Source organism: Nerophis lumbriciformis, linkage group LG32 (assembly GCF_033978685.3).
Source record: "Nerophis lumbriciformis linkage group LG32, RoL_Nlum_v2.1, whole genome shotgun sequence".
Lineage (NCBI taxonomy): Eukaryota > Metazoa > Chordata > Actinopteri > Syngnathiformes > Syngnathidae > Nerophis > Nerophis lumbriciformis.
The window spans coordinates 24,035,623-24,055,867 of record NC_084579.2 but is presented as its reverse complement, the minus strand read 5'-3'; the positions used below and the strand labels follow the sequence as shown (position 1 = coordinate 24,055,867).

Below are 20,245 nucleotides of genomic sequence, written 5' to 3'. Positions count from 1 at the left end.
GCAGAGAAGCACTGACTTCACTCTCCCCAGCCACTTTGTCCAGCTCCTCCTGGGGGATCTTGAGGCATTCCCAAGCCAGGCGGGAGACATAGTTTTCCCAACGTGTCCTGGGTCTTCTCTGTGGCCTCCTACTGGTCGAATGTGCCCTAAACACTTCATCAGGGAGGCGTCCGGGTGGCATCCTGACCAGATACCCGAACCACCTCATCTGGCTCCTCTCGATGTGGAGGAGCAGCGGCTTTACTTTGAGCTCCTTTGACAGAGCTTCTTACCCTATCTCTAAGGGCAAGCCCCGCCACCCGACGGAGGAAACAAATGTTGGTCGCTTGTACCCGTGATAGTCCTTTTGGTCATAACCCAAAGCTCATGATCATAGGTGAGGATGGGAATGTAGGTCGACCAGTAAATTGAGAGCTGTGCCTTGTGGCTCAGCGCCTTATTTACCACAACGGATCGATACAGATAAGTGAATTCAATGAGCACATAATAAATAAGTATAGAAATTTCACATTGGTGTATACAGATGGGGTAGTGGTGGCAACAAAAGGAATCGGGGTGAACAGAAGTGTGTCAGACAATCTCAGAGGGAACACAGTGGAAATGGTGGCATGGAAGTGGGTGGAGCTAACTAGGAAGGATAAAGTCATTTCACTCAAACAGCCTTCAGGATATTTTATGGAAAGTTTGCAAACAGTCACAAACATAAAAAAGGTTCAGTTTTTGTGGGTACCGGCGCATGAAGGTGTGAAGGGAAATGAAAAAGCAGATGAGTTTGCGAAGAAAGCTTTAATAAAAAAATCTAAAGATTCATGCAAATATGAGCAAGGCAGGGGTGAAATGTGGAATTTGCAGGAAAAGTGTTGAAGAATGGCAAGAGAGGTGGGATAGAGAAGTCAAAGGAAGACAGTTCTGGGAAATACAGCAGAGTGTATAAATGGAAAGGGTTGGAAGGGCAAAAGGGAGGGAATAGAGATTATACTGATGAGATTAAGAATAGGTTATGTTATAGGTATTAATGAATCAACAATGGCTGGGGTGTTAAATATGAGGGATAGGAAACAGGTGAGTGCACTAATAGCTTTTGAAGAGCACAGTGTTATATTATAGGATTTAAGGCAGGTATACTGGGGGCTCGGAAGAGGTGCAGGGTTAAAAGATAGAGCAGGTGCATGTGGGTAAAGGATTAGATAGGTATTTAATAGTGTTTATTTTTTGTTTATTTCAAGTTTTTTTTGTGAAATGGGGATTTAGGTTGTGCACTACTGTCTGACCCACACCCCGGAACAGAAAGTAGCGGTAATGCACCATTCAGTTGGATCCCAACCGCCTTAAAACACAAAGAAGAAGAAGAAGACAAATTACTCCCGCTAAACAAACCGGAAGATTAGGTTTGCTTGACAGGAAGTTGTCAGCAATGTTTTGTTGCTAGTAGGGACTGTTGTGTTGCGAAAATGGCGACCCCTCGTCGCTCCTTTCAGCTCTTCTCTTCCCCGCCCCGAGGCGCCTCGCTCCCCGTCACCCCGCTGGGCTCGCCTCTGGCCCCGTCCTACGATACCGTGCCTCTCACCCGTGGAGCCGGTGCGGACAGTGTAGCAGACGGCGAAGCTTCCCCGGACCCAACCTCTCCCTCCACCGCCGTTGCCTCTCCATCTTTGGCCCACAGCCGCGGGTCTAGCAGCAAAGCTAGCTCCCCGACATCTACGGAGGGCAGCGGCGCGAGCGCAGCCTCGACGCCGGACTCCTGTAGCGGTAACACGGGCAGCCGCAGCGTTTTTTTAGGGTGTCCGAACGGAGCGTTCAGGGAGCTGTTTGAAGCATGTCGGAATGGAAATGTTTCCAGGGTGAAGAAACTAGTGGATACAGCCAACGTAAACGCTAAAGACATGGCAGGACGTAAATCGACACCTTTACACTTTGCTGCAGGTAACTAAAAGACATTTACAAACAAAGTCACCGACCTGACATAAACATGCTGTTTTAAGCACAATCACAAGACTTTAGGGCTGAAAACAGTCGACTATTTAAATTATGCTCATGAGACTGTTTTAACATGTAGGTGTATGTAAAATAGTATACAATATGGTAACACTATGTGAATTATTTGCAGAAGAGTAGTTATGTCGAATCAAAGTATTAGAAACATTTCATTACATTGTTCATGAAGTTAAAATGTCCTTATACACTTAGTTTAAAGAAAAGGATCAATTATATTTATTTAATTTATTGTTCTTGATCACACACTGACATGTCATATACCACAGAGCCCCACAGAGGACATGATGGAAAGAAACTAGCAACAAAAACCCAACAAAACGAAGAAATTATTGCAAGAGGGTTAGATATATCCTTACATAGATTTGTGAAATCCAGAGAAACTGTTACCGATACTGCCATTATTATTGATTGCTAATCATCAGATGATTTACACAACTTTCTGGGATAAATTTCTGGAATATATGTTTGATCATATTACGCCTATACTGGCTCACCTGCACTGTCTTCCTGTGCACTTAAGATGTAACTTTAAGGTTTTACTACTTACGTATAAAATACTACACGGTCTAGCTCCAGCCTATCTTGCCAATTGTATTGTACCATATGTCCCGGCAAGAAATCTGCGTTCAAAGAACTCCGGCTTATAAGTGATTCCCAGAGCCCAAAAAAACTCTGCGGGCTATAGAGTGTTTTCTATTCGGGCTCCAGTACTATGGAATGCCCTCCCGGTAACAGTTAGAGATGCGACCTCAGTAGAAGCATTTAAGTCCCATCTTAAAACTCATTTGTATACTCTAGCCTTTAAATTGCCCCCCTTTTTTAGACCAGTTGATCTGCCGTTTCTTTTCCTTTCTGCTCTACTCCCCCCTATCCCATGTGGAGGGGGAAACACACAGGTCCGGGTCCAGAGTCGGGACCCGGGGTGGACCGCTCGCCTGTGCATCGGTTGGGAACATCTCTGCGCTGCTGACCCGTCTCCGCTCGGGATGGTTTTCTGCTGGCCCCACTATGGACTGGACTCTTACTATTATGTTGGATCCACTATGGACTGGACTCTCACAATATTATGTCAGACCCACTCGACATCCATTGCATTCGGTCTCCCCTAGAGGGGGGGGGTTACCCACATATGCGGTCCTCTCCAAGGTTTCTCATAGTCATTCACATCGACGTCCCACTGGGGTGAGTTTTTCCTTGCCCTTATGTGGGCTCTGTACCGAGGATGTCGTTGTGGCTTGTGCAGCCCTTTGAGACACTTGTGATTTAGGGCTATACAAATACCGTATTTTCCGCACTATAAGGCGCACCGGATTATTAGCCGCACCTTCTATGAATTACATATTTCATAATTTTGTCCACCAATAAGCCGCCCCGGACTAAAAGCCGCGCCTACGCTGCGCTAAAGTGAATGTCAAAAAAACGCTGCGCTAAAGTGAATGTCAAAAAAACAGTCAGATAGTTCAGTCAAACTTTAATAATATATTGAAAACCAGCGTTCTAACAACTCTGTCCCAAAATGTACGCAAATGTGCAATCACAAACATAGTAAAATTCAAAATGGTGTAGAGCAATAAATAGCAACATAATGTTGCTCGAACGTTAATGTCACAACACACAAAATAAACATAGCGCTCACCTTCTGAAGTTATTCTTCATTCGTAAATCCTTCGAATTCTTCGTCTTCGGTGTCCGAATTGAAAAGTTGCGCAAGCGTGGGATCCAAAAATGGCCGGTTCCGTCTCGTAGAAGTCATCGGGAGTCAGTGTCGCTGTTGTTGTGCAGCAGTTCTGTGAATCCTGCCTTCCGGAAAGCTCGGACCACAGTTGTGACCGAAACTATCTGCCCAGGCATTTACGATCCACTGGCAGATGTTGGCGTATGTCGACCGGCGCTATCTGCCCGTCTTAGTGAAGGTGTGTTCGCCTTCGGAGCTGTGTGAAAAAAGCCACCCGGCCTCTTCGCGTAAACTTCCCTTAACCACTCGCTCATCTTTTCTTCATCCATCCATCCCTTCGAGTTAGCTTTTATGATGACGCCGGCTGGAAAGGTCTCTTTTGGATGGGTGGAAGTTAGCATGGCAAGCTAGAACTACAGTGAAGGATGACTCCTCATTCCCTGTGGTGCGAATATTCACCGTACGTGCTCCCGTTCCACAGTGCAGTTCACAGGAATATCAGTTGCTGTGAAATACGGTAGTAATCCGTGTGCGGATGGAGAGATTGCGTCTTTTTATGATCCGGATCCTTGTCGCGTAGTAGGAGCCATTTTGTGGTCTTTACAGATGTAAACAGGAAATGAAACGTACGGTGATATCCGCGCGTTTTTTCTTCTTCTTCCGGGGGCGGGTGAAGCGCTTCCTGTTCTATGGGGGCGGGTGCTTTCCTTGGCGGTTGCTTGCGTAGAAGAAGAAGCGCTTCCTGTTCTACCGGGAAAAAAGATGGCGGCTGTTTACCGAAGTTGCGAGACCGAAACTTTATGAAAATGAATCGTAATAAAGCGCACCGGGTTATTAGGCGCACTGTCAGCTTTTGAGAAAAATTGTGGTTTTTAGGTGCGCCTTATAGTGCGGAAAATACGGTAAACATTGATTGATTGATTGAATATTGTAACGGGTAATGAGATTGAGGCCACTTTCAGGTTTGGTGAGTGACAAGCTGTGGGGAGGGTAAGGATTAAAGGACTTCTTGACCATGATAATATACTAGGAGTTGAGGATGGGCCATATGGCCTAAAACAGGGCTGTTCAACTACAGAATGAAGAGGGCCGCAGTTTCAGGAGCTCAAGGGCCCATGGGCCGGACATCGAAATATGGATGTTTCGTCAGAAAGTGCCTCTGCAGGTTATATTTTTTTGAGACTGTGTTTACTTAATTGCAAAGTAAACTCATTGACTTTCACACTGCACTGGCAATAAATTAATAATTCTGCCCTCGCTACTCGTTTCCAGCGTGTGCAGATAGTTAAAAGCATGAAGAAAAAAAACCTCCACTTTTTTGTTAAGGGTTGATTCCTTCTTTTGAATGATTTTCCTTCCTTAGTGTTATTTATTTACACTTCTTCCTTCGTTTAGGTTTGTAAGACTGAACACTTAAACATTAAATAAACATAACAAAAGTATAATGTCCATAGTGTATTTTACGTAAATAATGTCTATTGTGTATTTTACGTAAATAAAATAGGATTACAATAACCTACAAATTACACAACATTCAATCAATCAATCAATCAATCAATGTTTACTTATATAGCCCTAAATCACGAGTGTCTCAAAGGGCTGCACAACCCACAACGACATCCTCGGCTCAGATCCCAAATCAGGGCAAGAAAAAACTCAACCCAATGAGATGACAATGAGAAACCTTGGAGGGGACCGCAGATGTAGGGGTCGACCGGTGCAATGGACGTCGAGTGGATCTAGCATAATATTGTGAGAGTCCAGTCCATAGTGGATCTAACATAATAGTGAGAGTCCAGTCCATAGTGGGGCCAGCAGGAGATCATCTTGAGCGGAGACAGGTCAGCAGCGCAGCGACGTCCCCAACTGATGCAGAGATGAGTGGTCCACCCTGGGTCCCGACTTTGGACAGATAGCGCCTCATCTGTCGTCACTAAATCTGTGCCCCCCCCCTTCCACAAAGAAGAGGGGGGCAGAGCAGAAAAGAAACGTCAGATGAACTGGTCTAAAAGGGGGTCTTTTTAAAGGCTAGAGTATACAAATTAGTTTTAAGATGGGCCTTAAATGCTTCTACTGAGGTAGCATCTCTAACTGTTACCGGGAGGGCATTCCAGAGTACTGGAGCCCGAATAGAAAACGCTCTATAGTCCGCAGACTTTTATTGGGCTCTGGGAATCACTAATAAGCCGGAGTTCTTAAAACGCAGATTTCTTGCTGGGACATATGGTACAATACAATCAGCAAGATAGGATGGCGCGAGACCGTGTAGTATTTTATACGTAAGTAGTAAAACCTTAAAGTCACATCTTAAGTGCACAGGAAACCAGCACAGGTGAGCCAGTATAGGCGTAATATGATCAAACTTTCTTGTTCTTGTCAAAAGTCTAGCAGCCGCATTTTGTACCAACTGTAATCTTGTAATGCTAGACATAGGGAGACCCGAAAATAATACGTTACAGTAATTGAGACGAGACGTAACGAACGCAAGAATAATGATCTCAGTGTCGCTAGTGGACAAAATGGAACACATTTTAGCGATATTACGGAGATGAAAGAAGGCCGTTTTAGCAACACTCTTAATGTGTGACTCAAACGAGAGAGTTGGGTCAAAGATAATATCCAAATTCTTTACCGAGTCGCCTTGTATAATTGTTTGGTTGTCAAATGTTAAGGTGGTATTATTAAATAAGTGTCGGTGTCTAGCAGGACCGATAATCAGCATTTCCGTTTTTTTAACGTTGAGTTGCAAAAAGTTAGCGGACATCCATTGTTTAATTTCTTTAAGACACGCCTCCAGCTGACTACAATCCGGCGTGTTGGTCAGCTTTAGGGGCATGTAGAGTTGGGTGTCGTCAGCATAACAGTGAAAGCTAACACCAATTTTGCGTATGATATCACCTAGCGACAGCATGTAGATGCTGAAGAGTGCAGAGCCAAGAACCGAACCCTGGGGAACTCCACACGTTACCTTAACATACTCTGAGGTCACATTGTTATGGGATACGCACTGCATCCTGTCAGTAAGATAGGAGTTAAACCAAGACTAAGTATGACATACCAATACGTGTTTTGATACGCTCTAATAAAATATTATAATCAACGGTATCGAAAGCAGCGCTAAGATCAAGAAGCAGCAACATGGATGACGCATCAGCATCCATCGTTAGCAATAGATCATTAGTCATTTTTGCTTTAGCGGTGCTATACTATCAATGGTTTCGCGCAGGGCGTCGTTAAAGTTGTTAGTGAGGTTATCAATAGAGCCCACATAATTTGGGAATGGCGCCATTACCGAAGGCAATAGGCCAGCAAGAGTCATCGTTGTGGCAGCATTAATATAGCGGCTGCTAAAGCAGTTAATATTATTAGCTTGTTGACAATGAGTCAGACTTCGAATTTTATAAGGTAATGATCGGACATTACTTTAGTATACAGGAGTATCATAACTTTGGAGGTGGTGACACCCCTGACAAGCACTAGAAAATCATTGGTACTTTAACTTTATCTATCGTATTACCGTTGCAATGCGTGGGTTCATTTATTATTTGTGTAAGACCACAGCTATCAATTATAGTCTAGAGCGCCACGCACGGAGGGTCTGATGAGGTATTCATATGGATATGAAAGTCCGCCATTATAATTATATTGTCGGCGTGCGTCACGAGATCAGCGAAGAACTCTGAGAATTCACTGATAAAGTCCGAATTGGGCCCAGGGGGGCGGTGGATAACAGCCAGGTAAGAGAGGCAGCGGAGCGACAGACTTTATAGTAAGCACCTCAAATTATTTATATTTATTACTTAGGGTAGGGGTAAGATTAAGGTTTTCATTGTATATTAGTGCGACCCCCCCACCCCTTTTAAGGGGACAGGCAATATGCGCATTCGTATAGTTAGGAGGAGATACCTCGTTCAGCGCAAAGAAATTGTCTGGTTTGAGCCAAGTTTCGCTGAGACCAATGACGTTAAGATTGTTGTCTCTAATGACCTCATTAACTATTAACGTTTTGGGAGACAATGCTCTTATGTTTAAAAAGCCCATATTATAGGTAGTGGGCTGTTTTGACACATTTTTGTTAAATTAATCCGTAGTAGTAATATTAATAATGTTGCGTTTATTTTGCGTAGTGCGCCTTAAATAATTTCGACCATATCTAGGAATTGATATGACGGGAATCTTCAGATTGTTTGCTTGGTGCTGCGATACACTGAAAGCGTCATAATTTGCCACCTCAGTAGAATGCATGTCCACCACTGGCACAGTCACTGCAGAAAAAACATTATGTAAGTTGTGTATTATTCTAGGAGAAATGCTATGTGTGCATGGATTTTCCAGCCTGGCGCTGGCTAGTTCTAGCTTAACTGACTCCTCACCCGGACTTACAGACACTGTAATTGCCTGTGACCGGGCTTGCTCTAGTGTAGTTAGTCAAGTGTGACTCAAACAATAATCTATGTTCCGAGACAGAATGATGGCGCCTTCCTGGTTAGGGTGAAGGCCGTCCCTCATCAGCAGGCCCGGTTTGCCCCAGAAAGAGGGCCAATTATCAATAAACGTTAGTCCCTGTTGTCTACAAAAACTAGCCGGCCACTTGTTAAACGAGACTAATCTGCTATATCTCTCATCATTGCCTCTCGCAGGCAGGGGGCCAGAGACAAGTAGTCAATGCCTGAACATCTTTCTAGCGAGATTACAAGTCCTAGCTATGTTCCTCTTTGTAATCTCTGACTGTCTCATTCTAGTGTCATTGGAGCCAACGTGTACTACTATGTTCCCATAGCTAGTGGTGCGATTAGCCTGTCGTACGTGTTTACTAGGCCTGTTGCGAGGTAGCTCCCTAAGATTAGCTTTAATGTCAGTGGTCTGGCCCCGGGAATACACTTACACGTTCACACACAGAGTGTGTGTGACTTGTCACTATTAGCGTTGTCGCCCTCTACTGTTCAAATTTAGCGCTACATGTATTCAACAAGTTTTACTCTCAGACAAATAACAAGACCACAAATACAAAATACATCACAAAGTCAGCAATTTCAATACAAAACAAACTAAATATCTTTATGCACAAATTATATGTACTTACAAATGGTTGTCCAAGTTTTGTGATGAAGCTTACACGCTGGGATTTCTACCATTGTTGCTGCTTGTCTGGATCAATGTGTCCGTCACTTAAAAAGGCTGCTTGGAAACAAGACTTGAGCACTTGCTCGGGCAGAACAGTCATACTTTGATGTCCAGTTATTGATAAAAGTCTGATTTTTGCAATTTATTTAGATTTTTTCCAGGGTTGAATGAGTAGTCTTCTTCTACTTACCCCACTGCTGCTTCACTTTGACACATATGCCTCGCTGTTGCCCTCTTCGGGGTGGTAGGAGTAATGCACAAATGATCAGCCCTAGTTTTAATGGCTTCGTCAAGCCTATTTGGGTGATGTTTGGTGGGCCAAATTGAAAAGCTTTGGTGGGCCTAATGTGGTCCACGGGCCGCCAGTTGAATAGGTCTGGCCTAAAATCTATATTGCAATAATATATTGCAGCCTCCTGCGATAACGATAAATATCACAGTATTTTATTTGGCATATAAATGATATTATAAACATTTAAAAACAGGCGGTTCCGAATTTGGCTGCTGTCGTATGTGGTAATATTGCTTTGTTTCTGGTTGTATAATTTCTCAAAACTTTTATTAATTTACTTGTCAATATTGGGTTACTTTCTGTTGTAACATGGTTCTATCTACACTTCTGTTAAAATGTAATAAGCACCCTTTCTTCGGTTGTTTGGATACTTTACATGAAACGACATATTTGGGTATTGATACAATACCAAATAGTTACATGGGCAGTATTGGTAATACCAATGATACTGATACTTAAAATTGACAAGATCATTGAATGAATACATTTTTTATCACAGTTATAATTAGACAAAAACACAGGATAGCTGTTTAACAAAATCAAATATAGGCTTCACGGTGGCAGAGGGGTTAGTGCATCTGCCTCACAATACGAAGGTCCTGAGTAGTCTTGGGTTCAATCCCAGGCTCGGGATCTTTCTGTGTGGAGTTTGCATGTTCTCCCCGTGACTGCGTGGGTTCCCTCCGGGCACTCCGGCTTCCTCCCACCTCCAAAGACATGCACCTGGGGATAAGTTGATTGGCAACACTAAATTGGCCCTAGTGTGTGAATGTTGTCTGTCTATCTGTGTTGGCCCTGCGATGAGGTGGCGACTTGTCCAGGGTGTACACCGCCTTCCGCCCGATTGTAGCTGAGATAGGCTCCAGCGCCCCCCGCGACCCCAAAGGGAATAAGCGGTAGAAAATGGATGGATGGATGGAATACTTTGGTTTTTGGCTTTAAAGCTCCCCTGTGTGTCCAGGAGCTTATTTCCTGAGTTTGTGAACAATGAAAAGCGACACAAGATTGTTTTCATTATAAAATGTATCTAATCACTGTATCGACCATATACTTACTTAGCGGTTAGCATTGCTTATTGTATCCTCTTACGTTGTCTCACGTTGGATGTTTAGCTAGTCCTCGTCCTCTAGTGGAAATACTTTTAAGAAATTTAGTTTATTTTCCGCTTTGGAGGCTAGGATTAGTGACTTAGAAGGAACGTTAACCACTAGCGAGGACATTACTTAGTGTTGAGGACACGGTCATTCGCTTTTTGCTGTTAAATTTGAGGGACTCGGCTATAAAGTATCAACCTGCCATCCATCCATTTTTTTACCGCTTGTCCCTCTAGGGGTCGCGGGGGTCACTGGAGCCTATCCCAGCTGTATTCGGGACACCCTGGACAAGTTGCCAACTCATCGCAGGGCCAGCGCTGATAGACGGACAATCAACCTATCCCCAGGTGTATGTCTTTGGAGTTGGGAGGAAGCCGGAGTAGCCGGAGAAAACCCACACAGTCACGGGAGAACATGCAAACTCCATGTATTATCATTATATACAGACAACATTAAAAGATCTATCGTCGGCCAAAGTTTTATCATTGTCTATATCGCACAATCTACTAAAAGTAAACTAACGCCTGACCCGGAAATACTTGTAAAACTATCTCAAGATCTTGAAATAGTTTCTCGGTATTGTATTTATTTTTCGCTCTCATTTTTGTCCCTACCATGTCTCTGTATTATAGACACTTTTTTAATGTGCTGCTGTGTGTTGCCATCCTTTTTTTGCCCCTCATTCATCCTAACTCAGGTTTTGGACGTAAAGATGTGGTAGACCTCCTGCTTCAGAATGGCGCCAGCATCCATGCCCGTGACGATGGTGGTTTGATCCCACTTCACAACGCGTGCTCGTTTGGGCACTCTGAGGTGACACTGACCTTTTATCATATTTTTGTTTCAGTCATTTAGATTAGTGTTTCTTAACTATTGGAGCGGAGCATATTGTTGGGCCACGAGCATTTCCTGGAGGGCTGCCAAACAATATCTGTTTCTCAGCTGTGGCCCTTATGGGCCGTAGCGGTATTTAGTTGAAATACACTTTTCTAACACTTGTGGCAGTAATGACAATATCAAACAGAAGAACACTGGAGCTAGTCATAGAGAAGTTTTGTAAGCACAAAAAATATGACTAAAATAATGAAGCTGTATTTCCATTTGCACTTAAATTGACATTTAAGAGATATATTCATCGTTAATTTAGTTTATTTATTTTAGTACAACATAAATATTTTTTTGGTCAGTTATTTATGAGTCCCTTTTTATGCAGTATTTTTGGTTAGTATTTATTTTTCAAAAATCAGCCTGACTGTTGAATAAATAATAATCTTTGTGATTAACACATGGTTTCATATTATTTGACAAGATTGTAAACTGTAAGTAGGTTAGATATAATTAGGTAATACGATTAAAATCAAGAGTTGGTTTATTAATTCAATGTTGATATTTGAGTGGATCCCGGGCCCTCTGTAGTGGTAAAGTTGGGCCCCGATGTTAAAAAGGTTAAGAACCCCTGATTTATATCACACCAAAATTTAATTACAGACTTATACAATGGAAACTGTTTATGTCGACCAACTCAGTGTCCACTTGTCCACTGTGCCCGCTAAAGTCGACAACACTTATACTTGAGAACCAAAAGGATACTTCCATTAAAAGTAAGCCCGTTTATGTAAGTTCTTTATCTATTGTGCGTTTTCTGCTGTGGCTCTGAAACTTTGGAACGATCTCCCTTTGGTAATTCGGACATCTCCCTCTTTAATGAGTTTTAAATCCCATCTTAAAACATATTTTTACTCCTTGGCTTTCAAACCATTATGAACGTTATGTGATCTTAGTCTATTTGTTTTCTTTTATGTATTTTGTTTTCTTTTAAAGGGGAACTGCACTTTTTTTTGGAATTTTGCCTATCGTTTACAATCATTATGAAAGACATGACGATGGATGTTCTTTTTTTTGCATTCTAAATATTAATTAAATATGATCAAAAGTCTGCTTACAATGGAGCCTAAGGGAGCCGCACAATTCCACCTACACAGCCCTTAAAAAAACATCCAAACACCTCCATTGAGGTTTTGTATACATAATAAGTATATATTTATGTAGTAATGAGCACTTTTATAGTAACATCTAATATTTACGTATTTTGATAATTTTAAGCATACGTGGCTCATTAATTTAAAAAACACATCGTTTTATTTTTCACATTTTTTTAACTTCATCACTGATTATTACTCACTGCAGACTTTACGAGAGACAAAAAACATAATTACATCACTTACTATGCAAGGTCTGTTGTCATTAAGATGCGGACTGCTCGGATATTCATATATTCTCATTTAGGTGAAGAATGACTCATAATCCTCACAAAGAAAAAGGGTGGGGTTCCAGAGGGACCAATCCCCTTTTTGTGTCATCCTCGCCAGTATCAGGTCCTAAATGGCTGTCAAAGTGTACCAACTTGTTGGAATGCCTACTCAGACTTGTTCTGTGCAGGTGTAATGCATAATTTATGATCTAGAAAAGGAAGCGAGGAAGCAGCAGACCACTCAATGTAAACATAGGCACACAAGTTTGTGATCATGGCGCCACTATAAGTAGTTTGTCTGTGTTAGCACTCATTGTAACAATATCACTAATACTTGGTTAATTTTCAAGCCAGAAAATGTAAATGGAGTATTGTTAGCACATTTTAAATGGTTATTTATTGGATTTTATGTGCGAAATAGTGAAGCTCCCATTGGCTTCGCTGTAATCAGACTTTTATTTACATTTATTTCATATTTAGAACGAATGAAAAAAATCCACCTGTTGTCTTGTCTTTCAAAATGATTGTGAGCGATAAGCAAAATTCCCAAAAAAGTGCAGTTCGCCTTTAATTCACAAGACTGTCCTTAGTATTATCCTGCTTTTAAATGGGTATTTTAACTACTGTGCAGCACTTTATGAAACTTTTATTGTTTTAAATTGTGCTATACAAATAAAGTGGATTAGATTGATTTGGAAAACATACAACCAAATTAGTGCAACAGCTCTGTTAGATGAAAATATAGAATTCATGAAAATGCAAGAATTAAATATAAATATGTTAGTTACGGATGTCTTGAGATCAATAATGGAATTTCTATGCGTCCTTCTACTCATTTTCTCATTGTTCTACTCCTGAGCTTGATCATTTAGTTTTGGTAGTGTTAGAGAGACCAATTACAGCTGCGGAATTAAATGTTGCAGTGTTATCACTACAAAACAGAAATTACCCGGGACCATATGACAATCTTCCAAAATTAAAAACAATGTTGGCATAAGATAGCCCCCATTTTATTTAACATGTACAATGAATCGTTTATCAAATGCTAAATCAAGCTTCAATTTCTCTCCTCTTGAAAAAAGGCAAGGACCCTTTGTCGTGCACTTTGTATCGTCCTATGAGCCTGTGAAATATGGACTTTAAATTATTATGCAAACTGCTGGCTTCACGTCTGGATACTATTCTCCATTCTATTATTAATGCGGGTCAAACCGGGTTCATTCAAAATAGGCACTCCTTTTCTAATCTTAGATGTCTTTTCAATATATTGTATTTTGTGCCTGCTCACTGAGGAGGCAGTGATATCTATGAATGCTGAAAAAGCATTTGACTGAGTAGAATGGAATGATCTATTTTATGTCCTAGAGAGATGTGCCTTTGGTAACAGTTTTATTTCATGGATTAAGCTCCTATATTCATCTCCGGAGGCCTCAGTCAGGACAAATAATATTCAATCTGAATATTTTCACCTTTACTCTTCCACATGGCAGGCCTTCCCCCTGACCCCATTGCTTTCTGCTCTTGCCATTGAGCCTCTGTCAATAGTGCTTCGTACCAACTCACTTTTTAAGGGCATATGTAGACATAATGTGCAGGTGAAAGTTATGGTTATAGTTTGAGTTTATTTCGAACATGCATACAATTACAACATGATTATTTCGAACATGCATACAATTACAACATGATCTCTATGCAGATAACCTTTTCCTATATGTCTCGGGCAACTCCATCTCGGTCCCGGCTGCCTTAAGTACTCTTCAAGCTTTTGTACATGTGTCTGGTTACAAACTGAACTTGGGTAAAAGTGAAATATTTCCTATAAATTCTGCTGCTAAGAAATATCCTCTACACAATTTTCTCTTTAAAATTGCTTTGCAAATTTTCAAATACTTGGGTGTCACATATGCTTGCAGAACTTTATAAAGCCAACTTTGTTCCACTGTTGTCCAGAATCAAGAGAGATTTTGATCACTGGTCTTTACCTCATTTATCTTCAGTGGCTCGTGATAACTCTGTTAAAATAAATGTACTCCCGTGATTTTCTTGTGTTCCAGTGCATACCACTTTGTCTCCCTCAGTCCTTCTTTCTTAAATTAGATAGTCAGATTTTAGACTTCATTTGGAATAAAAACTCACAGGTTACGTAAATAATATTTACAGAGACCCAAATCGTCGGTAGGATTAGCACTATCAAACTTTAGGTTTTACTACTGGGCCACCAACATTATTATTCTTAAATATTGGCTTGAATATGAAGCATTTGATCCTCCTCTGTTATGGCTGGTTATAGAGGCTAACTCAACTAGACCAGTATTTATTAGGGCTCTGGTTCACTCTCCCATCCACTCTTTTACTAATACGAAAAATCAAATCGTAAAAACCTAATTCAGAGTTTGGGTTCTGTTCAAGCACTATTTTGGTTTACAGACTATTTCTGGTCTTGCACCCATCACTGCTAATAATGCTTTCTCTCCCTCTCTTGTCGATGGTGTTTTTTTCACATGGTCAAGTCTGGGGATCAACAACATTAAAGACTTATACATTGACAACACTTTTGCCTCTTTCCAGCAACTTTGATAATCTTTTACTCCCCAATCAACACTTTTTTAGATATCTACAAATCCGCAGTTTTGGTCGTAACACTTTTTCAATGTTTCCGACTGACACAATTTTAGATGCTTTTTTGTCACCACCTTTGACTTTAAAAGAATGAATTACACGTATTTACGATCAAACTTTCCATTTACGCCCTCAATTTGGTCACTTTGGGAGGGTGACTTAGGAGTGACCCTATCTGAGGAGAGCGGGACAGAGATTTTAAGTAGGATTCATAAGTCTTCTATTTGTGCTGGACTGAAATTTGTAATACTTTCTCTTTGGTAATTGGCGAAAAGATCGAAACAAATTTTCTAAGTTGACTATTTAGGGTAACATCTCAGTCATCTACCTTTAGCAAATCCAAAAATAATCTTGTAGCATTCACTACTTTTTTGGCTAAAAGACTCATTGTGTTAAATTGGAAGGCAACAGCGCCTCCTTGCCACACCCGCTGGATTAAAGATGTTCTGTATTTTCTCAAACTAAAGAAAATTAGGCTGACAGTGAACGGTAGTTCTGTGAGGTTTTCAGGAAGTATGAGGTGGTTTCCTAAAATATGTACAAACCCTGTTTCCATATGAGTTGGGAAATTGTGTTAAAGTTAGATGTAAATATAAACGGAATACAATGATTTGCTAATAATTTTCAACCCATATTCAGTTGAAAATGCTACAAAGACAGCATATTTGATGTTCAAACTGATAAACATTTTTTTTTTTGCAAATAATCATTAACTTTAGAATTTGATGCCAGCAACACGTGACAAAGAAGTTGGGAAAGGTGGCAATAAATACTGATACAGTTGAGGAATGCTCATCAAACACTTATTTGGAACATCCTACAGGTGTGCAGGCTAATTGGGAACAGGTGGGTGCCATGATTGGGTATAAAAACAGCTTCCCAAAAAATGCTCAGTCTTTTACAAGAAAGGATGGGGTGAGGTACACCCCTTTGTCCACAACTTTGTGAGCAAATAGTCAAACAGTTTAAGAACAACGTTTCTCAAAATGCAATTGCAAGAAATTCAGGGATTTCAACATCTACGGTCCATAATATCATCAAAAGGTTCAGAGAATCTGGAGAAATCACTCCACGTAAGCGGCATGGCATATATATATATATATATATATATATATTAGGGATGTCCCGATCCAGGTTTGTTTTTGCACTTCCGATACTGACCGATACCGATACTAGCCTACCGAGCATGTATTAAAGTTATATAGCCTACTTAGTTGTCAGAATCATGTTGAAAAGGGTTTTAGTACTCTTGATAACAACTAGCCAGCTGAATTAGGGGAGTTTGAATAATACACAATGGTTGGTAACAAGAAACTGACCTGTTTATTCAAGGATAAACACAAAATAGACAAAATTATACATGACAAACAGAAATGGCATCATTGAAACTAAGGCTGGGCGATATGGCCTTTTTTTAATATTGCGATATTTTAAGGTCATATTGCGATACACGATATATATCTCGATATTGTGCCTTAGCCTTGAATGAACACTCGATGCATATAATCACAGCAGTATGATGATTCTATGTGTTTTGATTGATTGATTGAGACTTTTATTAGTAGGTTGCACAGTGAAGTACATATTCCGTACAATTGACCACTAAATGGTAACACCCGAATACGTTTTTCAACTTGTTTAAGTCGGGGTCCACTTAAATTGATTCATGATACAGATATATACTATCAGATATATACTATCATCATAATACAGTCATCACACAAGATAATCACATTGAATTATTTACATTATTTATAATCCAGGGTGTGGAGGGGGGCGCCGGATGTAAGTGTCAAAAAGACAGCCAAAAGAGTTTGATATGAGAATAAATCTAAAGTTAACATATAGGGTAGAAATGCACTCATTTGCAGGAAATGTAGTCTTGATTTTCAAAATTTTCTTTCAAGGCTTGCATGTCTACATTAAAACATTCTTCTTCATACTGCATTAATATATGCTACTTTTAAACTTTCATGCAGAGAAGGAAATCACAACAAAAAAAAACACCAATTTTTTCATACGGTGTTGATCTGGAAATGTTTGCCTCGGCATTTTGATGGTGTGGACGTGTGGCACCGAATGGAGATAAGCGTCTCGACAGACGTTACAATATTTGAACAATGATGACGAAAACTGTTTTCTCTGTCGTGTCCGTGTGTCGAAAATTGTTATGCGCTTATTTTTTTATTTGATTTTGTGCGTGGCATATAATTGCTATGCGCAGAGGACGATTGATCAGTGCACAATTGCACAGGCGCACCTTAGAGGGAAGGTTGGTCACACGGCTGCGCTAGCATCACAGCTAACGTTAGCCATGCTGCTACCTCTCTGCTCGGGGAGGGCGTATACGTATGTGACGTATGACGTGACAGTATGTGACGTGTGTAAGAAGGTGCGCTTGCTGTCTGTGAGAGGGAGACACAGAAAAGAGTGAGAAGAGCCTGTCGTGTAATGCCAGCAGCTAAAAGCAACTGTGTGAGAATCCACAGACATGTGGATGTGTTGAAGGTGTGCTGGAAAATGCGGAACGGAAATTAGGGAGCAGCAGAAAAGTGGAATGTATTATTTAAATCGGTATATATATATATATATATATATATATATATATACATATATATATATACGTGTGTGTGTGTGTGTGTATACCGTATATATATCCATCCATCCATTTTCTACCGCTTATTCCCTTTGGGGTCACGGGGGGCGCTGGAGCCTATCTCAGCTACAATCGGACGGAAGGCGGGGTACACCCTGGACAAGTCGCCACCTCATCGCAGGGCCAACACAGACAGACAGACAACATTCACACTCACATCCACACACTAGGGCCAATTTAGTGTTGCCAATCAACTTATCCCCAGGTGCATGTCTTTGGAGGTGGGAGGAAGCCGGAGTATATATATATATATATATATATATACACACACACACACATGTATATATATATATATGTATATATATATATATATACACATATATATATATATATATATATGTGTGTATATATATATATATATGTGTGTATATATATGTATATATATGTGTGTATATATATGTAATGTATATATACATGTATATATGTGTATATATATATATATGTATACATATATATATATATATACATATATATATATATATATATATATATATATATATATTTATATTTATATTTATATATATGTGTATGTGTTGGCCCTGCGATGAGGTGGCGACTTGTCCATGGTGTACACCGCCTTCCGCCCGATTGTAGCTGAGATAGGCTCCAGCGCCCCTCGCGACCCCGAAGGGAATAAGCGGTAGAAAATGGATGGATGGATATACACACATATATACACACACACACATATATATACAAACCCCGTTTCCATATGAGTTGGGAAATTGTGTTAGATGTAAATATAAACGGAATACAATGATTTGCAAATCCTTTTCAACCCATATTCAATTGAATTCACTACAAAGACAAGATATTTGATGTTCAAACTCATAAACTTTATTTTTTTTTTGCAAATAATAATTAACTTAGAATTTCATGGCTGCAACACGTGCCAAAGTAGTTGGGAAAGGGCATGTTCACCACTGTGTTACATGGCCTTTCCTTTTAACAACACTCAGTAAACGTTTGGGAACTGAGGAGACACATTTTTTAAGCTTCTCAGGTGGAATTATTTTCCATTCTTGCTTGATGTACAGCTTAAGTTGTTCAACAGTCCGGGGGTCTCCGTTGTGGTATTTTAGGCTTCATAATGCGCCACACATTTTCAATGGGAGACAGGTCTGGACTACAGGCAGGCCAGTCTAGTACCCGCACTCTTTTACTATGAAGCCACGTTGATGTAACACGTGGCTTGGCATTGTCTTGTTGAAATAAGCAGGGGCGTCCATGGTAACGTTGCTTGGATGGCAACATATGTTGCTCCAAAACCTGTATGTACCTTTCAGCATTAATGGCGCCTTCACAGATGTGTAAGTTACCCATGTCTTGGGCACTAATACACCACATCCATCTGTGATGGTATAGGGGTGTATAGCTCGGTTGGTAGAGCGGCCGTACCAGCAACTTGAGGGTTGCAGGTTCGATCCCGGCTTCCGCCATCCTAGTCACTGCCGTTGTGTCCTTGGGCAAGACACTTTACCCACCTGCTCCCAGTGCCACCCACACTGGTTTAAATGTAACTTAGATTTTGGGTTTCACAATGTAAAGCGCTTTGAGTCACTTGAGAAAAAGCGCTATATGAATGTAATTCACTTCACAGATGCTGGCTTTTCAACTTTCAACAGTGGGTTTCTGAAGTGTTCCTGAGCCCATGTGGTGACATCCTTTACACACTGATGTCGCTTGTTGATGCAGTACAGCCTGAGGGATCGAAGGTCACGGGCTTAGCTGCTCACGTGCAGTGATTTCTCCAGATTCTCTGAACCCTTTGATGATATTACGGACCGTAGATGGTGAAATCCCTAAATTCCTTGCAATAGCTGGTTGAGAAAGGTTTTTCTTAAACTGTTCAACAATTTGCTCACGCATTTGTTGACAAAGTGGTGACCCTCGCCCCATCCTTGTTTGTGAATGACTGAGCATTTCATGGAATCTACTTTTATACCCAATCATGGCACCCACCTGTTCCCAATTTGCCTGTTCACCTGTGGGATGTTCCAAATAAGTGTTTGATGAGCATTCCTCAACTTTATCAGTATTTATTGCCACCTTTCCCAACTTCTTTGTCACGTGTTGCTGGCATCAAATTCTAAAGTTAATGATTTTTTGCAAAAAAATAAATGTTTATCAGTTTGAACATCAAATATGTTGTCTTTGTAGCATATTCAACTGAATATAGGTTGAAAATGATTTGCAAATCATTGTATTCCGTTTATATTTACATGTAACACAATTTCCCAACTCATATGGAAACGGGGTTTGTACATGCAAACACACACACACACACACACACACACACACACACACACACACACACACACACTTATATATATATATATATATATATATATATATATATATATATATATATATCAGTGGTTCTGGAAGTACCGAACCCCACCAGTTTCGTATGCGCATTCACCGAACCCTTCTTTAGTGAAAAATAAAATGATGTTTTTTTCAAATTCAAGACAAAGTTATATGTTTTTGGTAACACTTTAGTATGGGGAACATATTCTAAGTAACAAAGACAATGCCA

General features: G+C 40.6%; 1 protein-coding gene across 1 annotated transcript in view; it reads left to right on the top strand.

The window, feature by feature from the left end:
* The first annotated feature begins 786 nt into the window (after positions 1–786).
* Positions 787–20,245, top strand: part of LOC133574480 (poly [ADP-ribose] polymerase tankyrase-1-like) — a 309,074-nt gene continuing 289,615 nt past the window's right edge. Inside the window, exons 1-2 of the mRNA XM_061926639.2 lie at positions 787–1,923; positions 10,878–10,993. Coding sequence (XP_061782623.1) covers positions 1,452–1,923; positions 10,878–10,993 — 588 coding nt within the window. The 5' untranslated portion in view covers positions 787–1,451. The remainder of the gene's footprint in view (positions 1,924–10,877; positions 10,994–20,245) is intronic.